At 35.8% G+C, this 18,281-nt stretch overlaps 1 protein-coding gene across 1 annotated transcript in view; it reads right to left on the minus strand.

Annotated features, from left to right (window-relative positions):
• The window catches only part of WDR37 (WD repeat domain 37), a 41,605-nt gene extending 24,971 nt beyond the window's left edge, over positions 1 to 16,634 (minus strand). Inside the window, exons 1-7 of the mRNA XM_009325547.1 lie at positions 16,480 to 16,634; positions 12,429 to 12,525; positions 9,784 to 9,879; positions 9,552 to 9,616; positions 4,268 to 4,403; positions 2,775 to 2,846; positions 626 to 670 (exon numbers count right to left, since the gene is read on the minus strand). Coding sequence (XP_009323822.1) covers positions 626 to 670; positions 2,775 to 2,846; positions 4,268 to 4,403; positions 9,552 to 9,616; positions 9,784 to 9,879; positions 12,429 to 12,525; positions 16,480 to 16,617 — 649 coding nt within the window. The 5' untranslated portion in view covers positions 16,618 to 16,634. The remainder of the gene's footprint in view (positions 1 to 625; positions 671 to 2,774; positions 2,847 to 4,267; positions 4,404 to 9,551; positions 9,617 to 9,783; positions 9,880 to 12,428; positions 12,526 to 16,479) is intronic.
• Between the last annotated feature and the right edge of the window lie 1,647 nt (positions 16,635 to 18,281).

Below are 18,281 nucleotides of genomic sequence, written 5' to 3' on the forward strand. Positions count from 1 at the left end.
CTTCTCTTCATCCACTAGGCAGGTGACCTTATCATAGAAGGATATCAAATTAGTTAAACAGGACTTTCCCTTTGTGAACCCATGTTGACTGTGCCTGATCATTGCATTATTCTTTAAATGCCTTTCAACAGTACCCAGTATAATCTTCTCCATAATTTGTCCAGGAATCGAGGTTAGACTAACAGGTCTGTAGTTCCCTGGGTCTTCCCTCACACCCTTCTTGTAGACTGGAATAACACTGGCTAGCTTCCAGTCAGCAGGGACCTCCCCAGACTCCCAAGACCCTTGGGAAATGATCGAGAGGCGTCCTGCCATAACATCCGCTAGCTCTGTCAGAACTCTGGGGTGAATCCCATCAGGCCCCGTGGACTTGTGAACATTCGGCTGATGTATGATTCTAGGTGTCTGTTTTGGAGCAGGTAAGCACAAATGACAATGATATGACAAACGCAGATGGAAAAATCTAGCTCTGATTTGTTATGTCTTAAAATATAAAAACAATTCAATCAACAAGGATACTGACAAAGCAGTAGGAAGAGGAGCTACAACCAAAAAGATGCTAGTGAATGACACTTATTTTTCCATCATGACTAACATACTCAGCATATGAAAAAGCTTTACATACCTGTAAGAGCCACTTGCTCAGTTGGATGAAACTTTATGGAATTTACTGTGTAAAACAAAGAAAAGTTTTAAGATAGTATACCAGAAGAATTTTTTCCACAGTGTTTTATCATTAAAAGCATTGAAAAATCAAGAAGTCTTCAGTTTTAAGTAATTTTTTGTAGTATAGCAATCTCTTAGGTGAGATAAAGCACAATGGTATTTTGAGTACATAAACCTACGTAGTATCAAGGAAAGCAGCTCTAGTTGATTATACAACAATACATATTTTCTAGCAAGTTATTTCCTGAATCTAATATAAGTTTTTCATGTTATAGAGGATAAACAAACCACGTTCAAATAATCGTGTGTAAGCTGACAAGGAGATAATGCTCTGGACTTCCATAAAGAGAATTTAAGTACTCATAACTATTTCTAACATAATCAAAAAACTTACTATATATGGCCATCAACTTTCTGATTATTGCTTAAGATTGCAAGAACAAATGCCTAAAAACCTAATGCAAATAATACAAATTAGATTTCAGTCCTACAGCCATATGTAATCAAAACATGATTGTTTTAAAATAGCCCTGCAAGAATTCTATCAACCTACAAAGCTCTTCATTTTTTATTTCAGTGCGTAAGATTCAATTACTTTTCATTACTAAGCACTTTCCTTTGCAAAATACATAAGCTTGTCTTCAACAGTTCTTCAAGAAAGAACTTAGAAATCATTTTCATCCATCATACAAGTAAAATAGATGCTTATGTTGTCAGGAGAGTGTGGTGTAATGAGTCTAAAAAGATACTCCTTAAATTGTTCACACTGAACTAACTCAATAGTGCACCAACTGCTGGCACCCAACATCTTCGCTCCATTTCAAATCACTGTCAAGCATAAACAAGTAAAGAAAAGTTTTACTAAATTAAAAATACACTATTTTTTCTATAATTTATATAAATTTATATAATTTTTATAAATTATAGTGTATATAATTTTTTTGTGTTTTTTGCTTAGTTTACACACAACTGTTGAAATACAGCTTAGAGCTTTTATTATCTTCATGGTTATCCAAATAGCAATTAAAAAAAAAAAACAAACCCACACAACTATCGGCATGAAAATGCAAGTGATTGGAGTTTTTAAACGTGACTTTCCAGATGCTAAAGGTACCCGCTCCACGCAACAAGCAACCTGAGATATCTGAACAAATTAAAGTGTTACCTGTTGTTTCTATGCATCTATCTATTAGTATCTTTGTGCTGTAGGAGCTAGAAGTCATATAGCAGGAAAAAAAAAGTAGAACTTATGGTTGAAACAGCTGAGCACTCTCTGGAGAACTTAATTCTATTTGTATCTTTGCCACAAAGTTCATGGGATGTACTAGCTGAGTTACTTAACCAAACTGCGTTCCTAATTTTCTGGGTGCATGACTGAAATCACTGAAAGTGATCAATTCTCAACAGCAAGTTAAAGCTATGGAAAACCTCCCCACCTTTGGTCTATAAAACCCTATATTGTAACCTGTTATGAGATATAAGTGGGCTAATCAGGTGCTTGCCAAATTGGACACCAAAAATTAAGATTAACATCAAAAACACTTACTGCACTGCAGCTCTCCACCCAAGGAGAGGTTTAAAAACACTGTTTCTGAAATATTCATACTAGTATAGAGGAAGACAAACGCCTACATTGGATTAACCATCTTCAAAACAAGATTTTAATACTATGCAACAAATTATATATGGGATCATATATTAAACAAAGTGCAAATAGATGGTCAGCCAGCATCTCTATCTTGTATCCCAAATATAACACAGATCCTGTAAAACAGCTAATTTTTTAAACTTCTCTTTTTCTGCATATGCATGAGACCTCAATGAGTTCCGACATTTAACTTCTGAGTGTCATAACTGTGCCTGTAAATTTCTTTATATGGGCTTGTTTATTCATTTAGCATTTATGGAACTGTCTTAATGCGCCTCTCTAAGAATCATAGTACAAAACGTTCTCTCTATGAACATGAACGGAACTTCACAATTGACTTGTTAATGGTGTTGGTAAACGTGCAAGTGAAACCACAAAAAACATTTCTCTAGTTGTCCAAAACACATTTCCCCCTCTCAAACACACTGTTTCGAGTTTTCACAACATGCCCTTATCTTACCTGATCCAACATGCCCTACATACTTGGCAAGGCACTTCCCTGTTTCTATGCTCCACAGCAAAGCAGTGTGATCTACAAAGATTAAAGAGTAGCTGTAAATATTGTCACAAATGTATGGTTTTCACTTTTAACTGATTCAACAACTAAGTTATCTTCAGATGTAGAGCATACCATATGAAATAGACTTCAAATGTAGAAAAGACCAACTCCTCTTGATTATTACCTTATATATAAAATATAAAAGCTTCCTGTCATTTTAACTTAAGCATCTCAAAATAAGTGAGGGTGCTGTCCCAATCGGATTAATTTGCAGTAAATATTTAAAGGCAAATTCTACTTCTGATATTTTTTCTAACTTGGTTATATACTTATGTATAATGCTCCAACTGTGTATCATGAGATTCGGAAAGAACACAGAAAGCATTCAGTGGTGAAAAAGTCAGACAGTCACTACAAACAAGAGTTCTATGCACAAACTATTTACTTCCTGCATAGAAGTCCCAAACGCACACAGGTCACTGCAAAGCCCTACTAAAACTTACTTAAAAAGGAAATCACTCCCAATGCCACTCCTTTACCCTGCCACACACCAAAATAAATAATTAATATAAGTATTTGTAAGTGGGGACAACCTTAATGCTGAATTGGAGAATGCTGTTTCCAAGTCAAATCAGGACAAAGACAAGACGTCCCACACAAAGACAAAATGTGCCCTCAGTGGACACATAAAAATGGTAACAGTTCAGCTTATGAAGCAGAGGTTTCTGGTTCATAATGTTTATGCCCAGTGTCTTCAGATTCTGTTCCAGTTTCAAAAGGCTGTCACTTCAAACTGACCAATTCGAACTGGTTATGGTTTATTTCCCTAATAATTTTCCAAATCCACACAAGACTCTAGATTGATTTTTGGATCATAGTAGATTTAGTGATTTATTCATTAGTACCCATTCCCTCTCTTAAGTAGAGAGGAAGGAATCTAGTAAGTTACATAAGATCTGAAAATTAAGATTTTTAGTTGCCCCTAGACCCTTAGGTAAAAGCCAGATGAATGCAAGAATACAAGAATATGCAAACTATGACTAAGTCTACGGCTTCTATAAAACAAAGGCTAAACAATATTACAGTAGGAAGTCTGTGGGGATCTCTGTATACAACAGTATAGCATTCTGTGCGAGAGACCTCTCCAAGCAAGCAGCTCTCCAACCCACCCTTTTACACCATCCAACAGGCTAGGACTGACCCTAAGAAGAGCGTGACCTGCATGGAAGTTACCTGGCACATACTTCAGAAAGATCAACAAGGACATCTGAACCTTCTAAAGGTTAAATGCATTCAAGGAAACCGCAATTTAAGAATTTTTCAGCTACTGAACTTCTTTAAATCGACTCTTTCAGTGTGGAGCTAAGTATTCCAGTATGATTTTGATCTACATTTGCTATAGCTTAGGGACTAAACTAGAATTTTCTAAAGATTCAAGCAACACAAAACTTTACCGGCAGATGCAGTTCCCAACACCACTGGTTGAGTTTTCGCGACACTGACATCCCAAATACCATCCCTATGGCCAACATATTCCTTTACCAGTTGACAGATTGCCCTCGATGTTGTAGTTTTAAAACTGGATACAATCTGAAATAGCAGAGAGACCAACATATTTTTTTTCCACATTGACCCAAGAACAAATGATTATCTCACAAATACAAATAGATGCTAACTTTTTCATAATAATACTTCGGTGTTCTGGCTGTTCACTACTGTCAAAAATTTGACATTTGATAGTAGGAAAGTGAGTTTGGATGCAAACATACCTCAATTTTTTTTTTCTTTTTTTCTTTTTTAATAACACTCCCCTCTTTACAGAGCACAAGATAAACTATTCTGTTTGACAATAACGCAATCTCATTGGAGTAATGAGCTGTACAAATGCAGTATGCACTTCCCATTCAGTTTGGGTAAAGGATTATAATTAAAAACAAACAACAACAAAAAAACCACCACTCAAAACTTTCCTTCCCTATTCCCAAACAAGTACATCTGATAACTTAAAGACGGTCCATGTTGTCCATTGTAATGTCTTTGAAAAAATGTACTTGTTACATAATTCTAGTAAAATCCAGAAACGTTCTCATTTAAAACACTCACTGCTGTTTTTCTTCAAAACTGCACAAAGCTAATCAAATCAAACATCAACCTGAGAGCATATGCCAGTTTATTTGTGTAATAAAGCTTTTTTTTTTTTTTTTTTAAAGATATGTCAAACTCATCTAAACATTTGATAAGCACATTCCCTCAAAGTCAATGCTATTAGGGGAAAATAGGGTAGACTCATTAAATCAAATTAGTATGTGCGTAAGTAATACCAAATAAAAGGAAAAAAAGGTCTAGCAAAAATGGTAAAACTACAAGGCACTATAGTATAGGAAGGATGAAAACACTCAATATCTACAGAAAGGAACCGAATTGCAGAAATTCTGCATTTCCAGATGAAAGGGGACTGCAATATTTAAAAAAAAAAAAGTTTGTCTTGCTGGAACACTTCCAGAGACAACTGAAATCAAGAGTGGTGAAAGATGACTTCAAAAAGCAAAACCACTGTTAGAAATACCCTATTTTTACCTCACAAGTCTTGAAGCTCATAACTGCTCTTTGAGAAAGACTATCTGAAAAGCTTTGTTACAACTAAAACAAAAAGACTACTTCCATTTATCCGTGTTTTCCTCTGCATGCAATTATGGGCAGGTATCTATCTGACCGGTTCAGTCAAAACCCTTAAATGCTTCAACACAAATCACATTAAGACTTATCTACAGCTTAGTAAAAGCTAGAAAATTAATTAAGTCTACATTTCAGATACCGTAAACCAAGGTTAAAACCTCATTAGTTTTTGGTATCAAAAAGAAGGTCTTAAGTATGTCATTAAAGCAAGGTTTTTACAAGTTTAAGAATATCTGCAAGAGCATTCCAAATCCTGAGCATGTCAACTTTCCAATGATGAAGTGATAATGCCCTTTTTTAATTCCAAATTAAACAGCTAATATGCATTTCAGTTTCACAGCAGAAGAACAATCTTTAAGGATGCACTGAAAAGAAAATGGGTTAATGGTAAAGATCATTAGTTCAACCATACTGCAGAGTTTCATAGGCCTTGAATACAATCCTACACATGCAACTTTCACATTGAATATAGTCCTGAAACTAAATGGAGTCATGTATGAGAACTGGAACAGCAGAATTAAGCAAACAGTTAAAGACTAATACAGCACTCATCTCCGATTCCAAACTTGAAGTTTTTCAACTCTCAACCCCGCACTCAAACTTGCATTCTGTCTTTCTAATGTTGAGTCAAATCCTCATGCAAAAGTTTTCGAGGAGAGACTATTTCCTACTCATCAACAAGCATGGATTTTCCAGAACTGCTGGACAGTGGTTTCACTGATCATTTAATGGCAAGGCTGCAAAACTCCTTTTGGAGTATTAGCAGTCTTGAACGAACACATGGAAGATAAGAGTTCAAGAAAACTATCTAACACTAAATATCCAGATACAGATTTAACGTACATTTTTTCTACACTTTTTTTTTTTCCTTTCTTTTTTGCCCTCCCTCACTTCACATACCAGTAATTGGATAAACTACATAGTGCCTGGATTAATTCTTGGTTCCTTAACCATATATAAACAATCTTCCAGGAAGGGAAAAGAAATACTTAAATAACATGCAACTTGCTAAAAAGAGGCGTCTGCACTGCAGAAAGTTCTTAAAATAACTTCAGCAGGTCTCAGGTTATCATATACAAACACAAATAAGTGGGCAATCATATCTTGAGCATGTTTCAGCTTTTTCTGTCCTCTTTCTTAAATCCATATGGTTTCATGTACTCCCTTCTATACAGAGATTTGTTAACAAGGAAAACTGAATACAAATTGAAACAACTGCATGGCAAACAAATTGAAACACTCTGTAAAAATGTCCCTTAAGCAGACAGGACACATTAGAAACAAGAACGAAAACTTGATCAACTCGGGACCAGTCCAGCAGCATTACACTATGACTGATGAACAGAATGTCCTGTGGAGTAACATTAAGCAGTGAGGTCAAAAACTACATCTTCCAAAAAGTTTTATTCCCTTCAACTGCTGGGGGAAGAAGTACCTTCCTTTAGGAGTCCTTTTCCTGATCCAAAAGAATCAGAGATCCTGGAAGTTAGTTTATGATGGAGCAAGTTACATCATTTCCGTTTATTTTAGGATTCTGCTTAAACTGTTCATGTTTTCCTGTCATAGCCAGGGATTATTAACATCAGCAATAACATCTTGTTAACATCAAAATGTAAGTTTCATATAGCAATTCCTGCATCTACAAACAACTGCAGTTAAATTACAAGATCTTGTCCATTAAAAGAGACAAAAAATTATTTTTAGAGTACCAAGCACTAAATCTACTCCATCTTTTCAGGATTTGGGCACTGGTGGATAACGCCTGCTGTGAAACGCATCCTTGTCTGATATGAGTTTTGCCAACTTAATGTTCAGAATCCTAACTCAGCTAAGGGATGAAAAGTATCCAGCTATGGGAATTTTCTAAGAAGGACTCGAATTAAGCATGTTTACCTCAGCATTTTCCCCAAGAAAATTAACAGATTACTTTAGTCTTAGCATGTTTTACCAATATTAAAGCAGTCAAGGGTCAGCTTTCTCATAAGAACAAGCAAATATTGAAAGCTCTTTTCAGAACAAACCTAAACTTTTTATATATTGGCAATCAGAAAAATGTAATTGTGTGCAATTACACAAAACAATTGATTTGTAAAACTTAAGCCTCTTCTAATTACCCACAGAGGAAAAAAAAAAATTTTTTTTTAAAAAAACAAACAGACTTCTGACAAGCTTTAAGTTAGGCGTGCAGTGACAGTATAAAGGATGGGCTGAAAAGTTGCAATCCACTACCCCACTGAGTTTGGAACACAACTCATTTTTTGTGAACAGCGTTGTTCATTCAATGCTCATAAATATAGACATAAGAATTTCAAAGCTGTTGAACTCTTAAAACTCTTCAGATGTCATTTTCTCAGAGAGCGTATTAGGGAACTCTAACTGCATCCAGTCAGTATATAGACAGAAAGATCATCATTTGTTAGAAACTTAGTTATAGTCTTTCCTGACTTTTGGCTATAGTCTCTTTGTGGGTCAAGAGACAAAAGGTTGCAGCTTTGACTCTTCTGTGTAGGAAGGAAGAAGCAGTCGAAATAAAGCCACTCTCATGAAGTGCAGAAAGGTTTCAAAGAACACACTGGAGAGAGAGATGCTCACAACTTTATCATTCCCTTTAGCATTCCTCTCTACCCCCCCGTAAACTCTGATTCAAAGTTGTGGAAAGAAATATATCAGCACATTCAAACATCTGTTGGTTATCGATTGATACGAGAGATATGTACCATGTCTGTAATAAGGTATTAAATTCTTCATGTTCTACTACTCATGACTACTTTGCTGTGCATGCATGTCAGAACACCGGGAAGCAAAGCAGTTACCCAGGAGTCTCCACCCCATACTTCCCAGCTTCCCACGCTGAAGTTGAGAGGTCCGCCTGCCTTGCCCGGGAAAGAATACGAGCACTACATTGCAAGCAAGTAAAAGATGACAAGCATTTAACACCAGCCTTAAAAAAAACCAAACCAAAACAAAAAAACCCCAACAAATACCCTAACACTACACTAAAGAAAGTGCCAATTCATAACTACATAGTAGGTGTACTATTTTGTCCCTATTAATATCATGTTGTCCCTATTTAAGTGGCCTCATTAAAGAATTCGTAACTCATTAACTCTTAAGAAAAAGGAAGAGGCATCTCTATGCATCAGATTGACAATAAAAAAGAAAGTTTGACAAACAATAAAAAGGAGACCAAATAAAACACGGTAACTTAGATCTGTTTCACCACACTACTCTTATGCTCAAACTTTCAGACTACCTAACAGATGGTATTTCAAAGACACCTAGCGTCATTCAATAACCACACATTAGCCTGCAATACAGTTCAGCACAGAGCTTCTTATATAGTTGGTTCACGTACCAGATCCCACTGTGGTTTCCTCACACTTCATTTACCCTTAATAATGTATCATGAAATGGCCCTGAGATAGGGCAAACAGAGCAGCAAGTAAACTCTCTATGAAAATTGAAAAGGGGAGAGAAAGAGGAAAACAAAAGTACCAGACACATGCAGCTGTGCAAAATGAAAAACATCAGAAAGGGTAACTGTGCTAAGAGACCGGCCAAAAGAAGATTGCTAGCTACTAATTTGCAAGGCTTGCAGCATAAAGGAAACAAACCGTTCTAGTCTCATAACTGAAAAACAAAAATGATTTTAAAAACCCACAAAAACCTGCAATAGTACACGTATAGATGCCTACTTAAATCCCCATTTCAACTGCAATACCCAAATCTTTATTCGGAAATTTACTACCTATTTCTCTATTTCCCTCATGAAACTGAATGGGTTTTTTAGTTCTCTTTACAAGAGTAATCCTACATACGCACGTGTGCACACACTCTCCCCCCTCCAACATTCATTCTTTAGAAAAGGTGAACAATTATTGTAAAAATTATAGTGTGGTTGAAGTAATGGGTAATTGATGAATCCGAGATAAAGATACTGTTCCTCATGAGGCAGGTTTACTTAAAGAACAGCACTACTCAGCTTAAAGAAACCACAATTTACAACTTAAAGACAGCCATGTTAGTACACATTGATGAGTACAGGTTTAATTTTTCTCATACCTTGCTAGTAGATGCCTTGTAAGTTGTCTTTAATTTCTGAGAAAGCTGACTGGTACTATGACTGGCTGTTGAGACAAATAAATTCAAAGGAAGATATTTCAAATACAGCATTAGCTTATTTGTACAAGTAGTGGTATTAATTCCCTTCAATACAATTATAAGTTTTGGCCAGCAAAGTAGACAAAAAGTAAATTCAAAAATACTAGTTTAGGATTCTTTGTGGTTCTCTTACCTTTTGTTTTCAGTTGTCCTTTGCTCAGTTCAGCGCCATCAATTGTCTGTCCTTCAGCTGCTAAACGCTCATTCAGTGTATCAATCTCTCTACGTACTAACAATAACAAAAATTCACATTCATACAAAAAATTGAATATTTTTAACAACACCATTAACATACTATTTAAGAATTGTTATGGTTAGTAAGTAATCTATTTTATGCTACGGACAGGAAAAGAGATCAACTATGATTTTATAAAAGCAGGTCTCACCAAGACATAAACCAAGACACGTGCTGAATTTTCCAGAGATCAACCTTGACCCAGATTCCAAGGAAAGTATTAGTGGTTTCTAATTACTGTTACTTTTACTAATAAATGTGGCTAAGGATTAACAAAACAGCTTCTGTGAAATACATGCAACACCTGTATTGAATTAAATCCAACATAAGACAGAAAACTTGCAGCATGATAAATATTTTAGCCACAGAATTAGTATGTCATTTCTTGACAAAGATTTTATTAAGCACGAAATAGTATTCTCCCCTGAATGCCTGCCTACTGTTAGAGTTTCAGTAAGAAAGGTAGTGCAGCAAATGTATATTTTTATACTTTGAAATACATTAAAAAACATAGGACAACATATACATTTTACATTCAAGTGTTTTAGAAACACTAAATACGATCAAAATATTTTCGTTGCACATCAGACAAAGCATGTATTTGTAACAAGAATACGCTTTTCAGTTGGTTATTTATAACTCTCACCAGAGCTGTTTCAACACAAGACAGAGTGATGGCATAGCTAAAAGAAACCAGGTACTCGTAAATGATTTCCAGTGGCTGGGCTGGTTTGAAGTTGCTCAGCTTCTTTTTATGAAGAACATTTTCAGCGGCTTATAGTTTTTTCCCAAAATCTGGGCTGATACTCTAAGTGTTCTCCTCAGGTGAAATCTCATTGAGAGGCTTTAACCAAAAAGTTTTTCACTGTTCTTAAGTCTAGGTCTGCCTTTCCACAAAGTCTTAGGACTTCTTTTAAAGAAGTCATTCACTCCCAGGCTTTGAAATGTGGGAGAACTTCACCCATCAGGAGTATGATTCTTGCCATTTCCGAGAAATTCACTGAAGTCTCAGTTCTAAGCACTAGAAAACTCAGTTTACACTTCCATACCACATCCAAGTGCTTGAAATGAGCAAAGCAAGATTCTCTTTCCGGCCTTCCCAGTCACATAAACCTAAACTTTTATAAAACACAGACACTATGAAAGAGAAGTAAACAAAGAGACAGGCTTGTAGTAACAGATGACTGAAACAAACAAGCCAGGCAGATACAAGGATTGCCTGAAAGGCTTTAGACCGAAGCCTGGAAGGGATAAGAAAAGAAAGAAGCTAGAAATAAGTTGTAATAAGGGAAAGGGAGTGTATGAAGAGCCAGGGATGAAAAACCTGAGATTCTCTACATAGGGCAACCACAACACTAATGTAGGAATTAGACCAAGAACAAAAAAAAAATCACAGACTGAGCATCAGAAGAGAAAAATTTAGAAATTGTCAGGGGGGTGCAAAGAGATCACAAAGGCCAGGAGGGAACTAGAACTGTGAGGTGAAGAAGGAAGATGCAGAAGAAACAGAAATGGAATGGAAGGAAAATAATCATACTCTGGACGGTACAGACAAATTCACCGCTTGTTTTCTGACAAACATTTTTGTAGTAGGGGGGGGGGGGGGGGGGGGGGGGAAGGGCTGCTCGGGGAAGGAGGCTGAGAACTCAGTTGTGCAAATTGTCACTGAAAAATGTGTAGTATTGATGATAGCCTTTAACCAACACAATCTCAGGTTTTAAGAGAATAAAAAGCCAGCATATTTTCAAAAAGCACAAAATTTTTTTTTTTTTTTTTAACATGATTGTTTGGTCTAACTGTGGGAACAGATTAGGTGTGAAAAAAAAAATTGACTTGGAGCCAAACCAGACAGATTCCACAATTCAGAAGCCAAGCCACCCAACACAGCTTCCAAAATCCAGCAAGGAAAATTGAGCAGAGGCTTTACTGTATGACTGCCTGTGTTACTTTGGATCCTCTTACATCACCTTGGATCATTTCCGTTACCATACAACTGCACTGTCATTAAACAAATAACACTTTCTGCAGATATACCTGGAATTTTTAGCTGTGTGCTTGACTTCAAAATTCATGAACAGCTGCAGGTGCTGGTTATGCAATGTACTAAGTAGTATGATCCAAAACCACCACATTGTACACTTTTTCAAGTAAGACACTTTTCCAATTTCATTTACTAATATTACATCATTAAAATTAAGCCTGTAAATATACAACAAAGCCACAAACTTCAATGGCTGAAAGGAGTTACTGCCAGATTAGCGTGGTGTATACCAGAGCCTACAATGACAATCCACTTCACTTTCTTTGCCTAAGAGTCAAGGAGGATGACACACATCAGCTCGCAGTACTTGTGTCCAAGAGCTAATAAAGTGGTTTTTCTGAAAAGGTACAAACCCCATCTTTGGCTACAAGTTCAAAACAATTCTTAAACTCCTCAGAGAAAAGCTACGGTAATTACACTACAGTATTCAAGGTAAGCGTCTCAATTAGTTATCCTAAATCCAAACAACTCATAAATTGCTGGAAAAAAAACAGATACTCACATTCCAAATTTTCAATATACAGGTTTTCAAACTCCCGCTCTATTTGTCCAAAAAGTTCAAGGAGTGTATTCCGGACAGAAGATGGTAGTTTAGAATCCTAGAAGGCAAAATATTGCGGTTTATATTTTTCTTTACATATATTTTAGGTAGTTACCCTTCAATCTTAAACTGATTTTAACAATTCTATCTATCTCCCAGCAAGGAGGGAAATTAAAACTACTACTTTGTTTTGTGTAGAACACAAAACAAAACACCTCTGTGCATCATAAAATTATTCATTTTACATACCCTTTCTCTTTCAAGGGACAGAAATCAAATCACCTGTGGGGTTTTATTTTTACTAGAGACAAATTACAAAACCAAGATACATGTACAACCCATTAAAGAAGAAAGGTGGGAAAAAATTTATAATATAATGTCAAGACGCTTCCAGTTCAAGAAGAAAGAATACCTTTGGTTGACAAGTAATTCAGAAGTCGCCTATGCATTAGGCTAGGAAGTTGTCATCACAAAGCACCTTATTACCAAAGCTTGAGACAACTAACCTTTTAAACATATTTTTTAACATCTACCTACTTTTCTCACTAACCACAATTAAGTGTGAAGGAAACTGCAATTTCTAATCCTTCCTTCCCCAGATATTATTCAAGCACCTCCTCTTCAAAGAAAGTATTTTGAAGCTAATTCACAGAGGGCTGATTTTTTTCTTCAGTATAATCAACATAGCAATTCCAAGGCACAAAAACAAGTATGTAATAAAACCACTAACACAGGATTTATATGACCTGAGCTCAATACACAAGCTTCTGTTGGCAAGTTATTTAAATTTTATTCATCTGCCTATAAAACAGAGATCAGCACCATATTTTCCCTGAACAAATGTATACCATATCCAAAACAAGTAAGTACTGATTTCTGTTGGGAGTCAAGGTTCTCACTGTATCAATGATTGTTTTATCAAATACTGTTGAGCAGACAGTGAGTAAAGCAGAAGACAACTGACTGCAGTACATTGAGAACCTAGTACTAACAAACATCTTAAAATTTAAAGCACAGCATGCTACTAAAAATGGCAAATTAGGAAGGAGAAAATATGGTCATTAGTCTAATAACTATAATCAATTAATCCACTACAAGTATGGATCAAGGGATGAACCGTCCTTGCTCACTACGTAAATAAGTTCTACTAAACCTGTTCTATTCTTCAGTTGCTGGTGGACCACAATATGTAAGTTGGCTTACTGCACTTATTATTTATCTAGGTAGACAGCTATAAACTTTTTTTAAAAGAAGTTTCCACTTAACTGAGCCTTACCCTAACAATGAAAAAGTTCAACTACTCCTTTGTAGCTTATCTAACCCATCAGCTCAGAATTCAGTAAGATAACGTCTTATTACCGGACAAACCTGTAAATAATGCAGCTGTATTCAAAAACTGAGAAATATCTATGCAAGGAAACAAGTTACCAAATTTCAAAGTGAAATTAATATGGTATCATGTATACCATATTATTAATATATCAGTGTTCACCTATCAAATATACAGGGAATGTGCCTATAAGCAACATCTACTTTTGTTAAACAAAGCAGAAGTATGTAATTTCAAAATCTTGAAATCATCAGCTATGAGCAAAAAAAGAAAATTGAGTCAGCTTCTGCCACAGCACAAACCACTATTTCAGGTCTAGAAGTACAGAAGAAGCATTACTAGAATGGGAGTACAAATGTTAGCACACGACACCAGCCAAATACGAGTGAACTTCATTATTCAATGCAAGTTTAAGGGTGATTATAGCTTGTTTTGTTCTTAAGTGTTCCAGCAAACCCAAACCAAGAGAAATTGGTTCCATTCCTGTCAACTGGCTGGATTAGGAAGAAGAGTGTGCATACTAGCCATCAGAGGGCAGCATGCACCTTCCACCAAGTCAGCATCTAAACAACCAGAATTTAATCTCACTCACATTTTGGTTCATACAGTCAAGATGGTTGTCTTCAGAAACAGTTAGAAAAGCCTATCATGATCCTGATTTTACAAGTTATTTCTGAACATCAATTTTAAAGAGAAGAGCAAGAGAAACCACTAGTAGCCACGACATAGAGCACATCTGCTTGTGCACAATTCAGTTTTACACCAGTTTCACAACTATTTTAAGCTGTGGCACTGTGCTGAAACAGGCACTGTGCTGAAAGAAGTGGTACTATGCTCCTTATGCCCCCCTAGGAGATTCCTTTCTGCGTCTTCATCTGCCTCTCCCTTGAGACAGTATTTTTGTTCATGCATTCACAGTCAACCAGAACGCGAAACAGATCCCGATTAACACTAACTTGAAACAAAACTGATTAAACAAGAATACTATACAAATGAAATACTATTAAGAGAAACACCGAAGTTAGAATTATTTCCTATTCAATTACCCAATAATTCCATACAGCGAGGTTATGAAATAAACTGTTATCCTACAACTTTTGAAACAGAAAGGAAGATGTAGGAAAGGTTTTCAATCCACTTCTCAGAGCCTGAAAGCATAAGCAAATCTAAACCTGTCCTAAAGTAACCAGCATAGTAAAACACATCCATTTCCTTTACTCTCTTTAAAGCCGGCGCTATTTAAATTAGCTTATTAAAATATCATGTAATAATGTTATCTGTTTATCTGCAAAAGTACTTATCTAAGTCTCATGCGGTTTACAGCTCCACTGTGAAGGGGCATTAATACTCTCTATTCATTAGAATCTGCCACAGGCTGTTGAAGGTTAAAGGTCAACAAAATTAAATAAAATTATACATAAAACATTGAAAATATTTACATATTACAGCATAATACACTTACAGAGTTTGATAAGAAATACTAAAACAGCTTAAAATTTTGGTTTACTACGCTGAAGTGACAGCATGCCTTGACCGCTCAGCTGCCCTTCATTCCTTTCCTGAAGTAAGGCTGTAACAGTCCAAGTGCATGAACAGTCTTCTGTCCAAGTACTTACATTCTCCAGCTACTAGATGACTAGAAGCAACAACTTGGGCTCTGTTAGTTCCCAGAAAACTAATGCTGTAATTTACCAAATAATAGATTCAGTTTAAAAAATTTTAAAAGTATGTCACAACACTGAGAAAACACAAGGTTTTCCCTTCAGTGTATCTGCAGAGTCCAGAAAGTGAGGTTTCTCGTAGCCAAACACTGTTGGTATTTCAAACCACCTCTCTGATAAAAATCAAGTTTAGCATCATGTTTGCCAGGCCTGCATTAACATGCATAGTCAATATGACAATAAATAGTTCTCAAACTGGTATTTGCTTATCTTTGGCAGCACTACTTCAAATGCTTCCTATAGGAGCCTTACCTACAGTTAATCTCGATATCATTAGGTGAAACACTCCAAGTGGCTCCAGATTGTATCCACTACACAGACTGACATGATTAAGAAAATTACAGAAGTTTGTCGTTGTTGTTCTTTCCCTTAAGTTTAATATGCAGAAGACCACACCTTCATTTGAGCCAAATAAAAAAAAAAATCAACAACAAAAACCACACCCCATGACACAAACAAAAATTTAAGTCGGCTCACACCTCTGTCAATCAGGCAATATTTGTTTACTTTACGGAAAGGAGTGCAGAACAGCATTCCCACTAATACCTTCCCTATCAGAGTTGTAATAAATATTTCGGTTTATTCATATTTCTGGGTTACTATTATTCCAAATTCAAACTTATGACATCAAGAATCAATCTCCAACTTTAAGGGGGGGAGGGGGGATTGCAGCAAAATAAATAGGCTGTTTCTTTGTATTTCTTCATGGTTTTATCATTCATGTAAGAACACACAAAAGCCGATAAAAAGCTCCACAGGTCTGAATACAACCTGAAACACTGTCAACATCCACATCAATAGTCTCCAAAGACAGTCAGCACTTACAAGCAGGAAAGTCTGCTGTTCCTGCAGCTTTACTGGACATATTTCATTACTTAATTTTATTTAATTTCTTCACATAGAAAACACTCCTCATAAAAAAAGTTACGGAAGTTACCCAAGCAGCAGTGTATTATCTTACCTGCCCTTCCAACATGTCTCTCTGCAGTCCTGCCCGTTCTTGCTCAGAACTGTTGGTTCTTCGGATTGAAAGACTATGCGATTTACGTTTCTGCTTTGCTTGGCGAGCAGATGCACAACTTCCACTTTCTATTGGCATTACTTCAAAAAAACAGCTTCACAGAGGCTCCTATGATAAACTAAGGACAAGCATTACACGTTACAAATTGCTTTGCCAAACTAATCAGAGTTTAATTTTTTTTTTTCTCAAAATAGAAATATTTAGTTCTACTAAATTTTGGAGTTGTTTGGGGTGTCATTAAAAAGAAGGGATCCCTATTACTTACAGCTATTCTTCAAACAACATTAAGTTCAAAAACACATATGCATATACGTAAATGAAGTGGAATCACTTCTGCATTACTTATTCATTAGCTACAAATCTCCACAGAAGGAAAATTAATTCTACTACCTTGCTCATTTTAGAGAGCACTAGCAGAGACAGCCCCCAAATGCTTCCAGGAAACAACTATTATGCATACTGTATTTCACTGAAATGCATGCAAAATTAAAACCCAGCTGGAAAATGAAAGCAAACAGACATGATAATTTAGGGACACTGTCAGGTTAAAAATGTATTATGCAACATTAAGTGTTAGTATACAAAATTTAATAGATGTGCTTCTTTACACATAAGCAGAAATTAATTTTTATGACAGAAAACTACTTTCCACCATTTTTGACAGCTCATGGTTTCACTTACTTGGATAGAAAAAGTGCCCATGAACTTACGAGAAAGTACACCTGACTTACCAGGTTGTTGTTATCGTTAATTTTTGTCAGCTTGTTAAAGCCAAATATGCATTTTAATATCCTTAAAAACACCTGACAGTATCACCAATTAATATTACCATGCATGATCTACTGCTTTCCCCTGTTTAAGAAAAATCAAATTATATTTGATTTCTTGCACAAACATGGAGAATATATTCTTTACTGTCAAAATCTTTTTTTTTTTTACAAACATTTAATTACTGGATTTTTTTTTTAATTAAACCTGATACTCAACAGAAATTATTTTTAGTTTCATGGGGTACCAGTTGTTAAACATTTTAAATGTTTTAAGATTGATTACTCAAAATTTTTCAATCATTAACATTGAGAACAAAATAAAAATTCATTCTCCAGCATAAATGATTTCTGAAACAACAATTACAACTTAAAATAGCTGCAATAGTCTGCAGAGAAATAGGAGAGCAGAGTTGGCAAAGCTAATAAGGCAACTGAGCTTCCTTTTAAATAAGTTGATCAGAGAAAATTTAAACCAAACCCAGGGCCACTTCCAATTTAAGATCCGCCAACACACTAGATCTCAAGCTAGGAATGAGCACCATCGCTATTAACAAGACTAGGCATTAACCAGTTCGGTCGTTCTGACATGGTATTTTCAGCTTTTTAACATATCATAAAGCCAAGGAAAAGCACAGCTTACTAAAACACAGTATGTGCCATGTATAAAAACAGCTTCAAATTTGCTTTGGTTTTTATATCACAAAATGAAAATATATAAGGATATTTAAATTTATATCAAAATGAGACTAGATTTAGTTAAGGTTTTGATGCCCATCCATCCTCAAATTTTCTCGTTAAAAAACTTGGTATTTTAATTAGCTTTTGGAACACCCGAGTTCCAGTAACCTGACACCAATTCCATAGTGATTCTAAAGTAAAATTCAGGTTGCACCAGTATCTTGTACCGCACTGAAATTATTTTGTTCATTTCCTCTGGACTCTGCACAGTCCTCCCCTGCACCTAATCCCATC

This window comes from Pygoscelis adeliae, unplaced genomic scaffold (assembly GCF_000699105.1).
Source record: "Pygoscelis adeliae isolate BGI_AS28 unplaced genomic scaffold, ASM69910v1 Scaffold175, whole genome shotgun sequence".
Lineage (NCBI taxonomy): Eukaryota > Metazoa > Chordata > Aves > Sphenisciformes > Spheniscidae > Pygoscelis > Pygoscelis adeliae.